General features: G+C 41.5%; 1 protein-coding gene across 2 annotated transcripts in view; it reads right to left on the minus strand.

Annotated features, from left to right (window-relative positions):
* NUP133 (nucleoporin 133) overlaps positions 1-23,643 on the minus strand; it is a 97,487-nt gene that overhangs the window by 53,118 nt on the left and 20,726 nt on the right. For both annotated transcript variants that reach the window (XM_075596867.1, XM_075596865.1), the window contains exons 5-11: positions 21,645-21,746; positions 11,393-11,524; positions 10,690-10,860; positions 4,759-4,911; positions 4,596-4,666; positions 2,925-3,072; positions 1,938-2,085 (exon numbers count right to left, since the gene is read on the minus strand). In XM_075596867.1, the coding sequence (XP_075452982.1) occupies positions 1,938-2,085; positions 2,925-3,072; positions 4,596-4,666; positions 4,759-4,911; positions 10,690-10,860; positions 11,393-11,524; positions 21,645-21,746 (925 nt within the window). The remainder of the gene's footprint in view (positions 1-1,937; positions 2,086-2,924; positions 3,073-4,595; positions 4,667-4,758; positions 4,912-10,689; positions 10,861-11,392; positions 11,525-21,644; positions 21,747-23,643) is intronic.

Consider the following 23,643-nt stretch of genomic DNA (forward strand, 5'->3'; position numbering starts at 1 on the left):
GCTAAAAATAGCGGATTTCGCCCATTTCTGCATATGGAGAATAAAACTCTCCATTAAACCTACTTTTTATTCCCCTCTCCAATTTTAAAAATCGCTGCTCTCTGCATAGGCCCCTAAGTGTGAATTCCTTGTGTGTATGTGTGTCAGCCAGTGTGTGTGTGTGTATGTGTGTCAGTCAATGTGTGTGTATGTATGTATGTATGTCAGTGTGTGTGTGTGTATTTGTGTGTCAGTCAGTGTGTGTATGGGTGTCAGTGTGTGTGTGTGTGTCAGTGTGTGTCAGTCAGTGTGTGTGTGTCAGTCTGTTTTAGTCATTAGGAGGAGCCGCCGCCGCCACATCTGATTTGTGGAGCGGGTGTGATGTCAGTGTTGGGGTCGGGCTGAGCCAGAACACAGCCCGGCCTCAACTGCCAGCACTGACGTCACATCCGTTTCATTTCTGTCTCCACAATCCATTTTTGCCCCAGTTCGAATGAGGTGCCACTAAGGAAGTTTCACTTCAAAAAAAAAAACCATTCCGCTTGCAAAAAATAGATTAATTAATATACACACTAAAGCAGCAGGCCTGAATGTTTCCAAAACAAGAGATAGCCAATTATGGTGCAGAATATCAGAATTTTCAATGTCCTACGTTCGAACAGAAGAACCTCATTCCAACGGTCAAGCATGGTGTTTTGCTGCTTGAGGACCTGGGCAGCCTGCAATCATTGACACGGCCATAAATTCTGCATGTATCAGAAGATTCTAGAGGAGAATGTCAGGCCATCTGTCCGTGAGCTGAAGCTGAACTGAAAGTGGGTCATGCAGCAAGACAATCTAAGGCCTGGGACATAGTGATTTTGTCCGGGCTGAGGCACGCTGAGGCTCAGGTGCTTTCTCTGGCCTTACACAGCGCGCCGTCTGTGGGCGGGCCAGTGACGTCACTCATTGGGCGAACCGCTTACGTGACCGGCCCTGCGCTCCGGCGAGCGCCAAATTTGAAAACTGTGTGCGACACATGCTTCCCCAAGCGTGCGGACGCGTGCACGAGCCCTTGCTAAAGCCGCTCTCATTGCGGCTGCAGAGGCTCAGTGCCGAGCAGCAGCACGCCTCAGCACGGATCAGCGCATAAGCGCTGACCATGCCCGAGGCCTAAGGCTGTCACACATTTTAATCTGGTCTTTAACTGTTTCATACACCCATAATATATATTATCTTTAACTGTGCACGCAATTGTCTTGTATATAATGTATACCCTTCTCATTTATGTAACTGTATTTGTAAACATGTATTATTTGTCTTAACTCTGTGCCCAGGACATACTTGAAAACGAGAGGTAACTCTCAATGTATTACTTCCTGGTAAAATATTTTATAAATAAATAAATAAAATAAATGATCCTAAACATACAATTAGATCTACAAAAGAATGGCTGCAGAAGAAGAAATTCTGCGTTTTAGAATGGCCTAGTACAAGTCCGGACCTAAACCCCATCAAAATGTTGTGGCAGGACCTGAAGCGAGTTGTCCATGGAAGAAAGCCCTTAAATGTCACTGAGTTGAAACAGTTCTGTATGGAGGAATGGGCCAAAATTCCACAAAAACGATGTGAGAGACTGACCAACAGTTACAGGAAACGCTTGGTTTAAGTCATTGCTGCTCGAGGCGGTGCCACCAGGTACTTAATATAAATGCTCACATACTTTTTCACACATGGATAGTATATGCAGAATCATTTGTGGATAAATAAATGTTGAAAAAGTATCACGTTTCTGTTTCATTTGTTTGACCAGGTTATCTTTATCTATATACCCGCTGTCTTTGGGACTGCCTCGTCGACGGTGTGTATGTACATACACGGATAGAGATGAATACACACGCACTAACATCAGTGGAGTTACAGATTATTTATATTGTAGAGGTTATGTGCAGCTAATTCTAAGTTTTTGGTAGTTCTACCTTTTGTTCCAAATGTAATTTTCTCCTGTGGCAATGAGCCTCTTCCGGTTCCAGTTGAACAGGCAAAGACTATTTCTTCTGTGTTGAGGTAAGCGGCCTGGCCGGATAAGGCTGGGATCACAAGATGGCAAGCCAGCATCTCCTCAGACTGCAAGGATCCAGTGAGAAAACATATTATATACTGTGTGTATATCACGAACAATACAAACAAACTATGGCATCAAACATGTGGGGGAGGTAACTTATAGACACAAACGTTTTAATTTTAATTAATTTAACTGGGGGGGGTGGGGGCGAGTAAGCCTCCACAAATATCACAAATAACAGCAATTCTCACAACACAATGGTTGAGTCATCCGAAAATAACCTAGTGAGATAGTATAACCTAGTGAGATAGTATAACCTAGTGAGATAGTATAACCTAGTGAGATAGTATAACCCCAATTTAGATCAGGTGAGCAAAAGTTGGCACTTGGTCTTAATAGGAACAAAATGACATTGTTTCAGAACATCAACTATTTCCTCGTCAGGAATGGCTTAGTATCGACCTGAAGGTAGCAATCTTTGAATAATAACTTTTCAAGTTTTATAATAGATAAAGGTATTCAGGCAGGGAAATATTTTGTAAGCAGACGTTTCAACCCCCTTGCTGCTAGAAGACTGCAATTCCCTGCATGTTCCTGCTATCTTGTTGATACTGGCTTGCAAATTTTGATCAATTTTAGAGATTGTCATTTCCAAAAAAAAAGTACCAGGTCCTGTCTGATAATGTGCTCCTGTTATCATTTAAAGTAAAAAAAAAAAAAAAAAAGGGAAAAACTAAAAGATTGTGCATTTCAAATACTGTAGTGCTTTTTATTTTTTAATATTTCTATGAACAATAAATATTTTTTTTTTTCAAGAATTTCAGAAATATATGAAACCACTTGTTTCTATTTGTGTGTGGAGGTGATCAAAGAGTTTCCCATAAGCTGCCCTTTTCCTCACCTGAAAAGGTGGGTTAAACTGAGTGACCTCTACGATGATTTCATCGGACACGTGGTAGCCCTCGTCCTGCACGGTTATGAGGGTGTAGTAGCTCAGGCAGGGGCTGTCTTCAGGATGCCAGGCAGCAGCCAAGATGACCAAACCATTGCTGATTTCACAAAAGAAGCAAACAGAGATATGATACAAATGATGGGAATACAGAGCACATACAGTACAAATCTACATGTCAGCTTTATGATTTCTAATGGTATGGGTTATAAAAACAACTGCAGTCTTCAAAGAGTGTGCATCACAATCTGCAACGCGGCATCATCGTTATGTCAGTTTTCTCAAATACTTAAATATAAACGGAAAAAGACTATGCGTAGCACAACAGATCAGAGTAATTGCTGCGAGTTGGAATGGCCAAGATGTATATATTTTCTTACATATATGGCACGGAGCTATTAATGCAGAGCTTTACAAAATACAAACAGGTATATTAAAATATACAAAATATTAACTGCACACAGCACAGGGAATAATAAGAATACCAATAAATATTATTATAAACAACTAGCTCAAATAGAAATGCACAATATAACTAAAAATCGCTGCCTCAATGAGCTGGCAATCTAAAAAACGGAATGAGACGAACAGTAAAAGCAGGAGTAATAATTAAGATATATTTGGTATCAAAGTAATATTACGCATAATGAAAGTTGGAATAGCCACTTTTTTCATTTCTAAAAGAAAACAGATACCAAGTAAAATATGTAATTAACACTGCCATTAAAGTGCAGCGCTTTTTCATGTTTGAACAAGGCCCATTCTTACCAAGCCGTTTTCTGCCATAAGACATCTTCCAGTGCTGAAGAAACCTTACAGTGCAATGACTGTCTTCCAGCACAGGAAGGTATTAGCTCAATAAATATAGCCCAGAATGTGCATATTCAAAAAAAATAATAATAACACACACACACACACACACACACACACTTCTTATTGGTCTACAAATAAAAGGTTTTTTTTTGTACTACGTTTAACACATAGGCAGGGCAACACATATGTGCAAGGTATGAAGTTAAGATACACAGCATCTTGTTAACTAAATTAAAAATAGCAAATCGAATAATTTATTCGTTTGATTTTCATTTGATGACTCTCTTTCATTCTTAAAAGCAGGGGACTGCTGATACAACACACGTATTAGCAACAGCACTAGTCATAAAGAGGTAGCCATTAGCCATTCTGTGACATAACAAGGTTCTAGCAGTGTATTCGTCCTGGAGAACAACACTTGAAGAGGAAACCCATGAGGTTTTTCCAGAGCTCTGTAAACTAGAATTTAATCTATGAGGAAACCTGATGTTGGCCTCCGTAAAATATCAGAACCTACAATTAATCTACACTGACATATTGTACCAACAAAACCACAGAACAATAAGAAAGATAGAGTTAAACTGTGACATGTTAGGTTATCACTACCATACTACAACTGAAGAGCTAACAACACAAGTACCACACTGAACAATGCACAAAGTAGATAAGTGCAATACTAAGTAGTTAAGGTGAGAGTGCATACAGTGACAGAACTTCCAGGCTCCTAAAAGTTTCTGTTAAAAGACCAATTTATAATTAAACCAATCCCCCTCCATAAAAAATTAAAAAAAAAAAAAAAGAAGATCTTACTTGTTTTGGTTAAGATCCAAATACACAATGTTGACTCCGTCTTTAATCTCCTCGTAATTTCCTTCTGAGCCCTAGAGAGAAAAATAATCTGCATTTAGTGTGCCGACGCAGACTAGAAACAAACTTTGCTCTTTGTCACTGCCCATTTATATTTCATGCTCACCCAAATTGCATCAGAGATGAGCTCTTTGAGGATCCTTCTCATGTCCCAACTAAGCACTTGATACTCAGAGGTGTCATCCATCTCCCATTTGTTGATACTGGAATCAGTGAGAGTGTAGAAGCAATTGCCTTGATCCCATAGAACGCTGTAAAGCTGTAATAAAACACAACGCACAGCATGGTCACTGCATAGGCTGGCACACCACCAGCGGCTGAACCTTTCTGAAGGACAGTCTCTGGCAAAAGGGAGGCACACAAATCAGACCAAATTGTGGCATGCAAGAACCACATGTCCAACCTGTCTTGCCAAGTTTCTGAAAAACAGCACGCTAATGATTTAGAACCAATGTGACTCAACTTATACCACCAGCTTTAAGTGCCTTTAGACTCGGAAATAAGAAAAAAAAAAGACATTTTGCTAACCTTCAGTTTGAAAACAAAATTACATGCTGCATTGCGTTTTTTTGTTTGTTTTTGTAATTACAGGTTTTAAAGCAGGGCGTCTCCGGAGCTGAACGGTGTTAATTTCAGCTCCGGCCACCCCCTGCTTCCAGAGATACTTATGTCTGTAGGGGGTGCCGGTATCTCTGCAGACAGGGAACTTGGGTGTCTACAGAAAAGGCGATTTTAAATGTCCCACGTCACTCAGACCAACAGGAAGCCGTGATGTCATCCATCGCGGCTTATTGGCCAAGGTGGCCGAGACCTTAAAAATGCACAGGGATACCTGTCTCTCCCACGCAGGTAAGTATCTCTGGAAGCAGGGGTCACCCGAAGCTTAAATTGACATAGTTTAACTCCGAAGCCGCCCTGCTTCAAACCTGTAATAATTTTTTTTTATTTTTTAAACAATGCAGCATGTACTGCAGCGCTGCTTTAAAGCAGCTCTCTGTGCCGCTTGTTTTTTTTATTTTGTACTTGCATTTTATTGTTTATTTTTGATCATTTTAAATTAAGGGTTTTTCCAGAGAAAAAAAAAAGCTCGGTCTCACCCCTGTGGGATGCTGAGTTTTGCTGAACTTGAGCCACTTTTGCCCAGGATGATGATAATAATGCTGCCCGGCACATAGTTGCGGAAGCAGCCAATCAAGATTGAAAACATCATCACTCTGTTGCACAAAGTTTTTATTATTGGTTAAGGGTTTAGTTCTACTTAGGACAAAAGTGAACCGGACATTGGGACAGTCAATAGATTAAATGTCAAGAAGAAAAACTCTGGCGCATGAACTCAGACTACTGATGGTTAATAATTACTGAGCAAATTGGTATACCGAGGTACCCAAAGACAAAGCATATAAATCATAAATATAAAGTAAAATGACACATTTATTAAAATACTAAATAAAAATATAACATAAAACACGTGTGTATTCCTGAACCTCGATTAAGCTTAATCAATATATAACCACAGAACAAAAAAAATGGGGAAAAGTCCTACAGTAATTGGAATTCAAATTATCTCTGTAAGAAGATAAAGCTGGAAAAAGGTATATGTACAAAGAACTTGTTCTCTCCAAATGCATGTGAAAATAGCGCCCTAATTTCTTCTCTTGCAATAGATTAAATGTCGCTGATACATGAATATACCAGTAGGCCCGGTCCTGCTGCACGCGCGTCTGCGAGGCTGGCGGCGCATGCAGCCGAGTCCACCGGTCTGCAGGGGGAAAGACGGGTGGGGGAGGGCGGGGCGTGAGAAGGGGTGCGGCAGTGATGTCACCCACCAGGTTCGCCCCCATTGGCTGAACCGCCAGGGGGCGTGGTCTAGCTCTCCGTCGCAAGTCCTGATCTCAATTTTCTTGAGAGCAGGAGTTTCTCTCGGTGCAGCGCAGCCCCCCCCTCGCAGCTGCCCCGGCCCCATTGTTGGGCGGTTCTTGTCCCTGCAGCATCCGCCACAGCGGGCACTGCAGTAGCCAGCGGGGACCTGGCCTCAGACACTTCCAAAAATACTGTACTTGGACTTTTTTTGTTTTAAGCATTTAACCTTTCCATTGCAAACATATGTTTTGGCGAGTCATTACAATCTTTATCTAATATATTTTGGCGATCAGACTGTTTGCAAACAGAACCGAGATTTCAGGACTCGTTAAGTCATTATGAAGTGGTCATCAGTCAAATATATAAAACACAAGTACGTAGCCGATATGCTTGAATCCCGATTTAGCAGAAAAATGCAAAACATTCATTTTTCACAAGATACAAAGAAGTCAAGTAGTTACTTTAAGTGGGATTGAACCTTTCTAAGGAAGCGAATCACATGGATACGTTGATTACATTTTGTTTTACCCGCTACGTTGAACTGCCCATATAACTTGTACTGTGGGGATGTTTGATGCTCTGCAGATTTCGTAAAAATAAAATTAAAAAAAAGTTCTGTAGAGAACCGCTGCCCATTACACAATGTGAGGAGGCGATAAAGATGTGCCAACACCCATACAGTACTTGCAAAGTTCTTTTGCTGTATCAAGATAGAGGAGCCTTGAGCAAAAAAAAAAAAAAAAAAAACAGCACAAGATTTAGTCGTTTTTTAGAGAAAAATAAATCCCATTAAAAATAATTGCCGTTTTTCCTTATACTGAATGTATCTTTGAACCCCAATGATGATTACGGAAATTCCATAGGTTTCCATGATAACTTTCTTGAATCTTTTCTTAAATATCCAATAGGGTTTATATTAACCAATTCCATGTCTTTTGAAACAAAATGATGTAGGTTTTAAGCAAACCATGAGTAAATAAGAATCAGGGTGACAACGTTGAGACATTAGGGGGTCTGGCATAACAACATAACAGCATTTAGGATGAAGCCATTTTGTGTGAATATTTCAATCCGTCATCTTGTCTTTTCTTTGTGAGTCTAATTTCTGTGTTTCATTTCTGTATAAACAAATGTGTGAAGCAGGGAATGGAATTTTTTCGCTCCTAGCTAAATTTATTGACTCTTCCTCATCCAATCAGCTTCAAATTAAAAGAGTAAACAGGCTAAAAGTTATGAGAACCCATGAGATAAGCTTAGATTCTTGCAGTAGAACCAATTCTCACAACATATTGCTAGGTGACAGAATAGGCACATCCCATTTAACCCCAGAATGGTTTTTAGCTGACAGGTAGTTATACAATATTGTTATGTATTACAAAATGACATCAACTTTAATATTGTTATGTATTACAAAATGAGGTAATATTAATGACGCACAAGCCCCCATTGAGGGAGGACACTTTTTAGGATTTAGGGTATAAATATATGGCATACCATGTTTATTGTTTAGAGAGCTTTTGTTTTGAAGCTGTCTCCGTTGTGCACTTGACTTGAATAAATTCACGTGTTATTCTGTTTCAAAATAACCTCAGACTGTGTTTTTTATTTACGCTTTTCACAAGGGTATGTGCAAAAGTAAGTGAAACCTTGGTTTTATCAGCTAAATTAAAGGGAATAATTAGAATCAGGTGTTTAAATAATTAGGTAGATCTTCAGGTGTGAGTTTGGGAGGCCCCACTCTATATAAAGATCAGAAACTTTGTTTGTTTTGTCTTCACCATACAGGTGTGTGGAAACACGTCATGCTACGATCAAAAGAAACTCTGACGACCTCGGAAAAGCCGTTATTAATGCTCATCAGTCTAGAAAGGGTTACAAAACCATTTCTAAGGATTTGTGGCTCCACCAATACACTGTCAGATAGTCTACAAATGGAGAAAGTTCAAGCCCACAGTCACTCTACACAGGAGCAGTCGTCCTACCAAAATCTCTCCAAGAACAAACCAGCAAATCATCCAGGAAGTCACAAACAACCCCAGAGTAACATCCAGAGGCCACTCTCGACTGAACCACCGATTGGACCACCTGTGCTGAAGCAGGGATAGCCTGAAAACCTGACCTGTAGGTGGCCCTTAAGGACTGGCGTTGCCCACCCGATTTAGGAGGTATACAAGTCAGTAGACCCTCTCCTAAATTGGTATCGGTCTCCCTCCCTCATTCATAAAGCACTAGTATGGATTAGCGCACCCGGCCTGGCGTTCATGTCCATTCAAGTCAATGGGACAAATGTCGGATCGGGTGCGCTAAGTGGTACCGGGTCTTGAGGCATCTGCCTTTTTCCAGGGTCTGGATTCGAGGGACGCTAAAACATAAAATAGCGTCACGTTAATTTAAGATAAAGCAGCATCCTGAAATTACATTATGTTAACCCCATGCTAATTAGCTCAACTACGGCCATTGTATTTACATATAAATATTCTTAGTTAATAAAGGCGTTTACCAAGGGAAAATAATGGCCATTCCCGTTGTAGGTAGTCGTGTTATTTGTCCTGATTAAAAAAAGAGTTTAGTGAATCTAACCCTTAATTCGGTGTCATTTTAAATTCCTTATTTTATCCTATTTCCTCCAAAACGTAACTGAGCAAACCACAGGGAGTCAAATCACCATTCAAAATAATTAGCAAAATTATTTTTGATCCTCCTGTGAGAAGATCATTGTTTAGCTAACCGTAAATAAAAATATCACTTGTCAGATCATTCACATGTCTTTTCCCCATTATCTCTTAGCTTACAATGCTTCCTCTGCAGCCAGGGATTCCAGGCAATGACGTGCTAACGGGCACACAGTGACACTTTTTTTATATATATAGATAGTTTAGGTAAGTAACTTTATGTTACTGAATAATCTAACAAATACAAGCAGATTAAAAGAAAATAAATAACCGGAGAGGTAAAGTCCACCCAGGACCAAAGTGAGTTAATGTCAATAACATTTATTCATTTAAATTAAGTGATTGGCATTTGTAGCACAATAAGTAGCGGGCGAGCATGAAAAGAATTGTATTCATTTGTATAGTGCCCATTTAAATATGTTTCTAGGCAAATTGCAATGATAAACTGTAAAAAATAATAACATTTGTTTTTAAGAAAACATACAAATTTGGTAGAATATAAACTGCACAAGAAAACAAGAGTAGCGTGGATCACAAACGTAATAAGGAGATCAACTGTGTCAACATTCATGAAAATATAAAAACTTAATTCAGGTTAATGCTGCTTTCCACCGGTTACATAGTAGATGAGGTTGAGAGAAAAAAAAAAAGACATACGTCCATCAAGGATTCCCCTTTCCACTGGTTCTTTAAAGCTGCAGTTCAAGCAATATCCTGCATGTGTGGTATTTTTTTAATAAATCAGTTCTGTAGTAAGAAAAAATACTTTCAGCATTTTCTGTATTAAAAAAAAAACAACTTTGAAAGACCAATTTTCTTGAATTCTATTTTAACAAGCATGTTTATTCCTATAGCAACAATTTACATTCCCCAGATCTAAAGATGTCACCAAACTTTTCCGATCAATAGACAGAGAACGAATTGACCGGCAGCTATGCAGTTCTTTAGGTAAGTAGAGATTGCCCACATAAAACTATTGAAGTAAAAAAAAAAACTACAAAAAAAAAAAAAAAAAAAACGGAGCTTGAACTGCAGCTTTAATCTTTTGTAGGTTTTATCTTAAGCAGGCTGTCTGCAGGAGCACCGTGATGCCACCTCCACCTCAGGTTTGACTTATTTATAATGCATTTGGTCTTTGCATTGTCAATGCTCATGAGTCACTGAATAAGGGGGAACACAAACCATCATAATATTCTCCTTGTGATTTCACAGAAGAAACTTTACACGGAGTGAAATAATAATAACCAGGGTATGTGTATTTCGTCTTTTCACTTTGGCTGTTGAGATTTGGGGCTTTATCTGCAAAGCTAGCAAAAAACGGTCTGGCATCAATGTGTTGCTATGTGGGACTGGGGCTTCTAACCCCCCTTTGCTATTGGACTGAACGGTCGCAAGGTGGCTTCACAAAGTAACCAGAATTACTTGTTCAGTTTTTGTTGAAGAAGTTTGTTCTTTTCACTCCAAAACATTATTATTATTTTTTTTGTTATTGGTTTTAAACTTACAGTAGATTCTACTGCGGGAGACAAGATCCCGAAGAGGGAGGAGACTCTGCGGCCGATGCCAGACAGCATGCCCTGCCCCTGCTGCAGGACCCTCTGATGGATCTTCCCAGAAGCATCTGGTGTCAACCGTACAAGCTGGTTCTTCGACGAAGACATGATAAAGCTCCCGCCCTGTAGACAAGCAAACATTTCCAAAATAAATTTAAAAAAACTGTATGCATCTTCAGGAAGTTATCCGACATACATTTCCTTCAGAATATATGATATATATTTATTTAAAGTCGGAAGGTAAAAGCACTCACGGGATTTCAATGGTAACAGGTACTTGAAATGTCAACATTTCTACACACTACTTGGGACATTTATGATGGGGGGGGGGGGGGGGAAAACACGATCTATACATACACATACACACACACACACACACACACACACACACACACACACACACACACACACTGTAAGTAGTATTGACAACTTTATGAATAAATAAGTCTTCATGGGTTCCCGAGTTAAAGGCTTATGGGGAATATATTGTCTTCATAATAGAAGTCTAATTCAGTGGTTCTCAAACCTCTCCTCGGGGCCCTGAGCCAGACTAGGTTTCCGAGACAACCACCTAGCATTTCATTCACATGCAAATAAAGGTACAAGTTGGATATTCCTCAAACCTGATGCGGCAGTGGTCTAGTAAATACTTTACCTTTACAGCAGTCATGAATATGCAAAGAGTGCCTCCAAAATCTGTATAAGCGTCAGTGTAAGAACCCTCGTGTACAAGACTGGGCCAGTAGCGCACCAATCCTTCACTGGTAGCTGCCATTACTGCTATGGACTGAGAAAAAAAGAGAGAAATTAGTGTCACGAAAAATCAAATCATAAACCTAAAAAAATACTAGACTATATAATCATTACATATATTATTAAAAATAAATAAAAAGTTGCCTTTATATTTCAGGATTTCTTCCTACCATACAATTGTGGCCATTTAGTTGCTGTGAATTATGAACAGCATGTGAAGTGCCCAGCAGCTGGCTCCCAAACTGCTCGTCATGAGCATGGGACCACAAGGCTTTGGTCAGGAAGCATAGAAATTAGCAAAGAACGGCATGAGAACAAATAGCACAGTGACCACCCACAAAACATTAATGCAAGGCGATAAGCGACAAGGAAATGTATTGAAGGGCTCACCAAAGATCTTCCAGTGATCGTTTGAAAACCAAGGGAGCTTTTCTAGGTAATTCTGGGCTCATAAAGCAATCACACAAAAGTATGTCCCAATGTTTAGGACCATCTGAATATGATGAGATTGAGTTTAGTGATCCTGTACATATGAGGGGTCCTTGGTTACCAGTGGTCTTAGAATTTATTCTGACCACTTGTGTCAATGAGACATCACTCTTAAGAGGATTCTTAGACTTGGTTTCTCTAGCATCTATAAATCTTTTTGTTGTGATGGGACAGTCTTCATGTAAAAAAATAATATTTTGGCATTTTCAGACTGGGTGCCCTTGCTTCCAATGAGTGTTTGACAGCAGCACTCTGATTTAATGTATTTTGTTTCCAGTATCTTCTATATTTTTATCAATTTTTTTTTTACACCTATTTCGATCCAGCATTGAATATTAATAGATTGTCATTAGAGTATGTATTATCATATATATGTTCATTTTTTTTTATTATTGTATTGAATTATTCTGAATATACTTGTGAATATTGTTAACATTTCTGGTATGCTCTATACACAACTTTTGTATTTTGGTGCTCTTCATGTTTTGTATACATCATTCTTGTATCTCTGTTCATCGGTGTCTAGGTTCTGTTTCTCTTGTTGCTAGGTTACCAGCGACTATTTCATTGCGCTGTATTAATCATTCCACCCCCTGAAGTCGCCTAATGGTGTGATGAAAAACATTGGGTTACGTTGTGGACGATATCACACTGACGGAGGAGCACAAAGTAATTTGGGATCTCTGCTCATGCAAAACTCTTGACTACGGATATTATCTTGTGTGTCTTGCCAGCTTAGGCAGTTTGACCTAAGGATGCCATCATGAGCTGAACGCTTTTACCTTACTGCTTACAAGAAGACTACCCATCTCCTTCCATGCAGAACGTGCCGTTTGTTGATTGATGTTTTTCTCTCTCAATGCCTTTATTCATTCTATCCTTTTGAGTACATGTTTTAATCTTTTGATGTGTATTACATTTTGTACTATTTTACACTATGGAGCATGCGCATCGTGTATGTGAATATCTATATCTATATATTTATTAAATCATTTATATTTTGTATTGTTTATATTATTATACATTTTTCTGTTTAATCCTTTGATCCTATTTTTGTCAATATCGTTATTTAAATGTACTAATTATTAGCCACACAAATACATATGGCATCTATTGTGCTACATTTAGCAGTTGATATGGCATATCTTATTCTGCATGCATACACTATACGTTTTATAAATATTTTGTAATTCATAAGATTCAAATTAATTTAAATGTTTATTCACCCAACACATAGTACATTAACTATTTTATAAAAATGTTTGAGACTATACATAGATCTTTTTCTATTGATTGATGAATCTACTCTTCCCCATCACATATTAGCATATGTGAGTTCACAAATTGCCATCATGTTCCTTATAGAGTATATTGGATACGAATTGTTTTCACTTCATATCCAATTGTGTTGCTAGGCAACATTTGTGTGTATATCCTCCCTCTGATGCCATGAATGTTATTTCAATGAAGAAGTCGCTTCAATAGTTATTAAACTCGGAGCTACATTACGCCATGTGACGTCTTTGAACTTCCGCACACCCGGTTGAGTGTTCTCAAGTCTTCTACGAGTCACTTGCTGTAACCGGCAGCCAGCTCTTTTGGGCCTCTTGCTTTACTGCATGCATGAAACTGGTTGGTACCTGATGTCAATGAATCCACGGAATGGGACGTTTGTCCGCGAACCAAAACGCAGCTGGCGTTCCACCGCCAGGACACTTTGCAGCAGGGCAGCTCGCCGCGGGACACTTTTCTGCGAAGTCCGCTCCTGCGTCCGACTGCATGTCCCGACCGCCCGCTCCTGCGCCCGCTGACTGCTCGGTCCAACAACTGCATATCTAAATGTTCCGCGGGACATTTAAACATGGCGCGGCCTGTTGAGGCAGTGTAACGGTCTCACGCGGGACATTTAAACATGCATTTGTCGGAGCAGGTGGTCGAGATGTGCAGCGGGCAGTCGAGAGCGGAGCGGGTGGTAGGACATGCAGACCTGGCTTATCGGGTCGGCTGCGTGGCAGACGGCTGTCAGGCGAAGAAGCCGAGATCGCGGAAGCGTTTTCGTCGCGGGGAAATGTCCCAGACCGATTAATACATTACCCTTAAACTGGGATGCTGAGACTACCACTGCACTACTGGCAATACTTCTGCGGCCAGATGTTGACTGTGGAACTTAGAAGCAGACATTAAACATCTGAGAATAGCAGTCTCCTGTAAATATCCACTGAGATCATCGAATGTCTGGTAACATCATCATCAGTTACACCTATATTTATCCTGCTATTTTAACAGTTTCACCATGTGAGCGAGTTTGTCGAAAACGTTATATTTTTATACACTATCACACTATGGTGCGCGCTTTTCATATATTTCTGCTTTTGGTTATATGTGAAATACTCATGCACAATTTGGGAAACTAGTGACACCTAGTGGGTTAAATTTTGGGAGCTACACAGTGCAACTTCGATATTTGGCCCAGATCCTCAAACGGTGCAAAGCTTTAGCATGTATTTACTCCCATTCATATGAATAGGAGCTGAGGTGTGCTAAAGCTTGGCACCCTTTTGTGGATCTGGGCCTTTGAGGGCAACTCATTAAAATGAGATAGTGCGAATGGGAGTACGGTCATACAGAAACTCCTATTAATATCATCAACTGCGTGCGTGCGAAAGTAGTCTGTGGCACTCTGCACCTCTGGCACATCGCAGGCAGGTATCCGGCAGCCACTCCGGGGTTCACTATAGATCATCTTTTTCAAAGCCGCCGGGCGCTGCGGGCCAATAGGAAGTCGTGATGTCATCAGGTTCAGCTTCCTATTGGCCCACGTGACGAGGAAGCAGTAAACTGCTGGAGATACCAGCCCCCCCCCCCTTCAGAGGCAAGTATCTCCGGAAGCAGGAAGCAGGGGGTCGCCGGAGTGGAAATTAATGGGGCTCAGCTCCAGAGACCTCCTACTTCAATTATATATTGAAGGGGAAAAAAATGTGAAAGAAGAAAAAAACGGCTTAGATTGCCTCTTTAACCCCTTCAGAAAGGGGGCCATGGTCACAGAGGTGGTAGAAATCTCCAGCACTTCCTGATCATGTTATAATTTGAGCAAAAAAAAAAAAAAAAGTGTGTGCCAAGCATGCGCATTTTAAGTGAAACTTTTGTGTTTTGTCACTGTTTAGTCGCAGAAATTGTATTTGTTATTGTGTTCTAATTTTTAATTAAAAACCACCATCAGTGCCAAAACGCAAAGAAGTTTGACTTAGAATGCGCGTGCATGGCACACACACCCTGTTTTACCTATTTGTACTTTATATGTATTAGTAACTGTGAATTCCTTGTGTGTGTGTGCATGCCTCTGTGTGCGCATCTCTGTGTTGGTGTGTCTGTGTGCTTGTGCATGCCTCTGTGTGCGCATCTCTGTGTGCTTGTGCATGCCTCTGTGTGCGCATCTCTGTGTTGGTGTGTCTGTGTGTGTGTGCATGCCTCTGTGTGCGCATCTCTGTGTTGGTGTGTCTGTGTGCTTGTGCATGCCTCTGTGTGCGCATCTCTGTGTGCTTGTGCATGCCTCTGTGTGCGCATCTCTGTGTTGGTGTGTCTGTGTGCTTGTGCATGCCTCTGTGTGCGCATCTCTGTGTTGGTGTGTCTGTGTGCTTGTGCATGCCTCTGTGTGCGCATCTCTGTGTTGGTGTGTCTGTGTGTGTGTGCATGCCTCTGTGTGCGCATCTCTGTGTTGGTGTGTCTGTGTGCTTGTGCATGCCTCTGTGTGCGCATCTCTGTGTTGGTGTGTCTGTGTGCTTGTGCATGCCTCTGTGTGCGCATCTCTGTGTTGGTGTGTCTGTGTGCTTGTGCATGCCTCTGTGTGCGCATCTCTGTGTTGGTGTGTCTGTGTGCTTGTGCATGCCTCTGTGTGCGCATCTCTGTGTTGGTGTGTCTGTGTGCTTGTGCATGCCTCTGTGTGCGCATCTCTGTGTTGGTGTGTCTGTGTGCTTGTGCATGCCTCTGTGTGCGCATCTCTGTGTTGGTGTGTCTGTGTGCTTGTGCATGCCTCTGTGTGCGCATCTCTGTGTTGGTGTGTCTGTGTGCTTGTGCATGCCTCTGTGTGCGCATCTCTGTGTTGGTGTGTCTGTGTGTGTGTGCATGCCTCTGTGTGCGCATCTCTGTGTTGGTGTGTCTGTGTGCTTGTGCATGCCTCTGTGTGCGCATCTCTGTGTTGGTGTGTCTGTGTGCTTGTGCATGCCTCTGTGTGCGCATCTCTGTGTTGGTGTGTCTGTGTGCTTGTGCATGCCTCTGTGTGCGCATCTCTGTGTTGGTGTGTCTGTGTGCTTGTGCATGCCTCTGTGTGCGCATCTCTGTGTTGGTGTGTCTGTGTGCTTGTGCATGCCTCTGTGTGCGCATCTCTGTGTTGGTGTGTCTGTGTGCTTGTGCATGCCTCTGTGTGCGCATCTCTGTGTTGGTGTGTCTGTGTGCTTGTGCATGCCTCTGTGTGCGCATCTCTGTGTTGGTGTGTCTCTGTGCTTGTGCATGCCTCTGTGTGCGCATCTCTGTGTTGGTGTGTCTGTGTGCTTGTGCATGCCTCTGTGTGCGCATCTCTGTGTTGGTGTGTCTGTGTGCTTGTGCATGCCTCTGTGTGCGCATCTCTGTGTTGGTGTGTCTGTGTGTGTGTGCATGCCTCTGTGTGCGCATCTCTGTGTTGGTGTGTCTGTGTGCTTGTGCATGCCTCTGTGTGCGCATCTCTGTGTTGGTGTGTCTGTGTGTGTGTGCATGCCTCTGTGTGCGCATCTCTGTGTTGGTGTGTCTGTGTGCTTGTGCATGCCTCTGTGTGCGCATCTCTGTGTTGGTGTGTCTGTGTGTGTGTGCATGCCTCTGTGTGCGCATCTCTGTGTTGGTGTGTCTGTGTGCTTGTGCATGCCTCTGTGTGCGCATCTCTGTGTTGGTGTGTCTGTGTGTGTGTGCATGCCTCTGTGTGCGCATCTCTGTGTTGGTGTGTCTGTGTGCTTGTGCATGCCTCTGTGTGCGCATCTCTGTGTTGGTGTGTCTGTGTGTGTGTGCATGCCTCTGTGTGCGCATCTCTGTGTTGGTGTGTCTGTGTGCTTGTGCATGCCTCTGTGTGCGCATCTCTGTGTTGGTGTGTCTGTGTGTGTGTGCATGCCTCTGTGTGCGCATCTCTGTGTTGGTGTGTCTGTGTGCTTGTGCATGCCTCTGTGTGCGCATCTCTGTGTTGGTGTGTCTGTGTGCTTGTGCATGCCTCTGTGTGCGCATCTCTGTGTTGGTGTGTCTGTGTGCTTGTGCATGCCTCTGTGTGCGCATCTCTGTGTTGGTGTGTCTGTGTGCTTGTGCATGCCTCTGTGTGCGCATCTCTGTGTTGGTGTGTCTGTGTGCTTGTGCATGCCTCTGTGTGCGCATCTCTGTGTTGGTGTGTCTGTGTGCTTGTGCATGCCTCTGTGTGCGCATCTCTGTGTTGGTGTGTCTGTGTGCTTGTGCATGCCTCTGTGTGCGCATCTCTGTGTTGGTGTGTCTGTGTGCTTGTGCATGCCTCTGTGTGCGCATCTCTGTGTTGGTGTGTCTGTGTGCTTGTGCATGCCTCTGTGTGCGCATCTCTGTGTTGGTGTGTCTGTGTGCTTGTGCATGCCTCTGTGTGCGCATCTCTGTGTTGGTGTGTCTGTGTGCTTGTGCATGCCTCTGTGTGCGCATCTCTGTGTTGGTGTGTCTGTGTGCTTGTGCATGCCTCTGTGTGCGCATCTCTGTGTTGGTGTGTCTGTGTGCTTGTGCATGCCTCTGTGTGCGCATCTCTGTGTTGGTGTGTCTGTGTGCTTGTGCATGCCTCTGTGTGCGCATCTCTGTGTTGGTGTGTCTGTGTGCTTGTGCATGCCTCTGTGTGCGCATCTCTGTGTTGGTGTGTCTGTGTGCTTGTGCATGCCTCTGTGTGCGCATCTCTGTGTTGGTGTGTCTGTGTGCTTGTGCATGCCTCTGTGTGCGCATCTCTGTGTTGGTGTGTCTGTGTGCTTGTGCATGCCTCTGTGTGCGCATCTCTGTGTTGGTGTGTCTGTGTGCTTGTGCATGCCTCTGTGTGCGCATCTCTGTGTTGGTGTGTCTGTGTGCTTGTGCATGCCTCTGTGTGCGCATCTCTGTGTTGGTGTGTCTGTGTGCTTGTGCATGCCTCTGTGTGCGCATCTCTGTGTTGGTGTGTCTGTGTGCTTGTGCATGCCTCTGTGTGCGCATCTCTGTGTTGGTGTGTCTGTGTGCTTGTGCATGCCTCTGTGTGCGCATCTCTGTGTTGGTGTGTCTGTGTGCTTGTGCATGCCTCTGTGTGCGCATCTCTGTGTTGGTGTGTCTGTGTGCTTGTGCATGCCTCTGTGTGCGCCTGGCTGCGTGTGCGACGGCCTCTTCTGCCAGCAGTGACATCACTTCTGGGACTGCACTTCCGTCTCCAACAAGGCGATTTACTCCAAGGAAAAATTTTCATTTGGTGCCAGCATAGAAGTTTCACTTCGAAAACGAGCATAGTGCCATGAGGCTCGGAGGAACAATGAATTAATTACCTATCACATCTGTTCGCACCGATCTTATTTGTAACTGTGTGATTAGCTAGTTATCCCTAAATAGGGCCTGCTTGGAGGCATCGTGAGGAGCTGGGTGAAAAACACCGCAATTTCAATAAACAGATGTAGCGGGCGTCATTGTCCCCTCTGGTGCTTTATGGCGGGAGAGGTGGTCATATTCTGCCACAGCACTGCCACTGAATCCTGTGGAAACTCTGTGATATAACAAGATATGTTGTGTGTTCTGGGGCACTAATGTCATACGCTACAGTTATATGTTGCCAAATGGGTCTGGGACTTTAACCCTTTGAGGGGCAGAGGGGCCAGAGTGCCAAGGCCCCTCCGGCAGTCGCCAACACGTGATCGCTCAGTCACAGAATTGGAGAGGACTCATCCCCTTTCAGTCCTCCCTCAGTTCAGATCACGTCTTGAGCTCAGGACACGATCTCTTCTAAAAAAAAATAAAAGCATTGGAGTGGCGTGGGGTGCAAGAACTCGACGTAGCAGCTATATCCTGGGACACTCACTCAATGGCTGAAGCAACAAAATACATATGACTGTTTATGATCGTCCCCAAAAGTAAGCATGCTGTATAAACAATTAGTAGCGGTAACATAGTAATATGGAGTACCGCTTGGCCAATTCCCTCCAATTATGTGCCTTCATAACCTTTTAATTCTATGCCACAGTTGTTTGAGAATAATTTCTATTTACAAAAGTGTGGAACCGCCATGGGTACCAAATTTGCCCCCAGCTACGTAAACCTCTTTATGTCGGTTTGGGAGGATGACCATATTTGGTCAATTGCGGAGCTGGGTGCAAATTTGGTCCTATGGCGTCGATTTATAGATGACGTCATTTTTATCTGGAGAGGAGATGAAGAGAGCCTTTTAAAATTCATTTTATATATTAACGATAATAATCTGAATCTTAAGTTTACCTGTAATTATAGTAAAGAGAGAATTAATTTTTTAGATTTGTCTATTTATATTGAACAGGGGGCCATTAAGACTATGACTTATTTTAAAGAGGTGGATAAAAATAATTATATTTTACCTACAAGTTGTCACCACCCGAGTTGGCTGAAAAATGTACCTTACGGACAATTTAGGAGATTAAAAAGAAATTGTACAGATGAAGCCAATTTTAAAATTCAAAGTAAGTTTTTAGAAACTAGATTTCATGATAAACACTATGATAGTCAGATTTTAGATTCAGCTTTAGAAAAGGTTAATAATATTAAAAGGGATGATCTGTTGAAAGATGGAAGTAATAAAATTTATGATAAAAAAATTATGAAAGATTTTAATTTTTCTTTTATTACAAACTATAACAGGCAAGCCGGGAAAATTATCAACATAGTGAATAAGTACTGGCATATTGTAAAAAATGATGGTATTATTGGTGACAGTGTTCCAGACAAACCAGTAATCATCTTCAAAAGAGCGAGGACACTTAAAGACAAGCTTGCTCCAAGTGCTCTCCCAAAAAATCCTTCTAGTAATAGATGGTTACCAACAATAAATGGTTTTTTTGGTTGCACCACGTGCAAAGCTTGCAGATATAGGGCTACAGACAAATATGAGTTTGTCTCCAACAACACAAAAAAGAAGTTTTTAATCAAGAAACACATTACATGTAGGAGTAACCATATCATCTACCTCATAGAATGCCCATGTGGGCTACAATATGTTGGGAAAACAAAAAGACAAATAAACATTAGAATTCTTGAACATATTGGTAATATCAGACGCAATGTTTTAACACATCTTCTATCTGAGCATTTTATTAAAAAACATAATTGTGATCTTACAGGTTTTAAATTCAGTGCAATCGAACTAGTCCTCCCCCATTGGAGAAGGGGCGACAGAGAATTGGAATTAACTAAAAGGGAATCCTTTTGGATTTACACATTAAAAACATTGGTTCCAAATGGTTTGAATGCTGAGTTTGATTTTAAAGCATTTTTGTAATTTAGCTGTTTTAAAATTATAGATATTTTTATATGAGTTTATTAAATAAATTTTACTATATTGATTGTATTCTATTATGTTCATCTCTTAATATGTTTCTTTCTCATCTTATCACCACCAGAATGCATCAATCGTCGAATTTGCTATTATTAATATTGGATTTGCAATATATATTAGATCCTGTAATGTTCATGCTGTTTGGGGGCAGCATCAACACGGTTTTATACTTTTTAATTGTTATACAATTAGTTATTTTATTATCAATAGTTTGTATATACATTAGTTTGCTGATTTTAGAATAAGACTCTTAAAATCAGACTATGTGACCTATAGGTTATTTTATTGTTATTAACTTATAGTGTGCATATATTTATTAGTTTGCTTACTGTGACCTATATGTTATTTTATTGCTATTGTCTTAACTTATAGCGTGCACATGTATTAGTCTGTTCATTGTAATGATTGGATAAAGTTATTCAAAATCGCGCTGTCAATAAGTAAAGCACCTATCACAGCAAGGTAGTAGGTATATATACCGAGCTGTCAGTACCCATAAGCCACTCCTGAAGAAGACGTCATCACGTCGAAACGCATCGAGTCGGGCTTCCGCCGCCATCTTGGTAGAGGAGGGAAAGAAGCAAGGGAACTCTCACGATCCTTAGCTCCGGCAGGAAGTGACGTCACGATCCGGAAGTGACGTTCGCGGACGCCGCCAGCGGGTAGAAACAGACGAGACGATCTATGCTGCATCTGAGATAACATCCCCAATGCTGTATTTCCTTCTAATGCCGTAAGCCTCCAATTGACTTACTTATTAGATAAAGTTTATTTCCATCTACACTATGGCTGTTTTCTATTTTTCCAAGATGTGCTGACCCATATACCAAACCTCCGGAACGAGCTGCATCACAGAGTATCAGTCACTCACATGCTTATATTCCTGCTACTTTTGTGAGTAGGAACTTGTTATTCACTTTCACTTTTTATTGTTTTTTACAATATTACACTATCCACTGTTTTTTTCTTTTTATGTGCATACGGCGACGCTCCCCTGGAACTTCCTCTACACCAATTCTATGCCACAGGCCAGGCTCGAGTCAAATGTCTTTGGGTCATTGCAGGAAAGGGTTAGAAATGCTTTGATGGCAGAGAAGATCCTGTCACTTACCTGCACGGATGAAGTGTCACCTGTTTGAGCAGAGATGGCTACTAGATCGGCACACCCCTGGAAGTCACTTGGTGGCAGCTGCAGCTCTTTACACACCATTAGCTGTGAGAAACAGGGAATTAGGATTGTATGCTCATGTCCAATATTAAAAATGTTAATTGGAATACATGGTTTGCATGAGGGGCATATTCATTAAGATGTTTTACTAGGAAGGAAGCATTGAGACATCTTGTTTTCACATGTAGCCAGGAACTGAAACCAAAATATTGTGTACTACACCTTCCACATTATCTCCAAAATAACCAATATATTTGTTTGCGTACATACATATAAAGGGAACATCTGATAAAACAGCCTAAGAGCCAACCTTTAGCACTGACCTGCTGACTAGTGATTTGCAAAACGGTTATGTCCGTGGTCAATTTTGGACATTCACAAAAATTCCAAACTTCCCCCCAAAAATTTAAAAAACAGTTAATAGTATTCCTGAAATAACACGGAAACCAGTGTTTTACAGTGTCGCTTTTTTTCTTCAAATATGCAAAAGGAACGTGAACAAAACTGGAATAGATTCACACATCCCAACTTCTGACAGCTATAGAAAATTAATGAACTACAGTACTGTAGGAAAAAAAAGGTTTCCATAGACCACCACTAAAATCAGAGTTTAAGAACCTGTGCACCCAGAATTAGATAGATTGTAGAATGTTCCGTTTGTGGGATAACTTATTTGTACGACAGCTCTTTGAAGACAATATTTATGGGTACAAACATATTGTGACAAACAAGAAACCCATCAAAAGAGGTAGGTAGAGAAAATGTATCCAACTTAATGTAATTTTCTTTTCCTGGAGCCATATGGCATTTTGCACCCTAGAGTTACGTTCATTGCTGGCTTGAGGACAGGGAATTGAATTCTGCAGGTAGTACCATAATAGGCCCCTCCTCCTACCCATAGGTAGTCTTTGGTATCTCCCATAGCTGAAAAATTCAACATATAGATATAAAACAGTTAACTGCCCTATATGCCCACTACCATATGGTTCCAGGAAAAGAAAATGACGGTAAGTTAGATACATTTTCTCTTTTCCTGTTCCCCATGGCAGTGGGCACCGTAGGGACATACCCAAGCAATACAATAAGGTAGGGCAATAATAAATAACACCAATATCAGTTTTAAAGCATATTTATTTTGTTACTACAGACTGAAGTACTTTGCGACCAAAGCTTGCATCAGTTGAGGCCTGAATATCCAGCCTATAGTACCGTATTTATCCGATTATTGGGCGAACCTGCATATAAGGCGACCCCCTCGATGCCAGCCTCTGCTAACTGGAACTAGGTAATGCCGGCTGCTGTGTTGCTGTCTTCGATTATGTGTAAGCTATTAACACAGTAGCCGTCTGCGCATGTGCTCGAGCAGTCGGCTACTGTGTTAATCGCTTACACAGGAGCAGACACGCAGACGGTCAGCGGCAGAGCCCGATTAGAAGGCGAGTATGGACTTTCAATATAACTATTGAAAAAATAAATAAATATCAATTTTGATAAACCGGCAAAAGCAGTATTTTATAAATGTGTTAAATGATGACCATACGGATGCGTTGGAGATCTGTGCAGGTGATGCATGTGCCTTAAACAGCCATGCCCGTGTTGAATGAGACTTAAAGGTGGATTTTCGCCTTTGAGTTCATATGCTTTCCTTATGCATGACACAATCCATATGGATATTGTTGCCTTGGATGCTGCTTGCCCAGTCAGGAGTCCTTCTGGGAGGATAAACAGCCTAACTTTCTGATAACTTGTACCCGGTTGATGGTTTTCATATCACCACATCGAGATTGTGTAAAACTTCCTCTTCTTTCCCGGTTTTGAGCAAAATGAGGGCATTAAGATTTCTCGGTTAATGTGACATTGAGATACCACTTTAAGCAATAAATGGTATACTGGCCGCATGACTGCCTTATCCTGGTGAATGATAAGGAATGGTTCTTTGCAA

Source organism: Ascaphus truei, chromosome 4, assembly GCF_040206685.1.
Source record: "Ascaphus truei isolate aAscTru1 chromosome 4, aAscTru1.hap1, whole genome shotgun sequence".
NCBI classification, from domain to species: domain Eukaryota; kingdom Metazoa; phylum Chordata; class Amphibia; order Anura; family Ascaphidae; genus Ascaphus; species Ascaphus truei.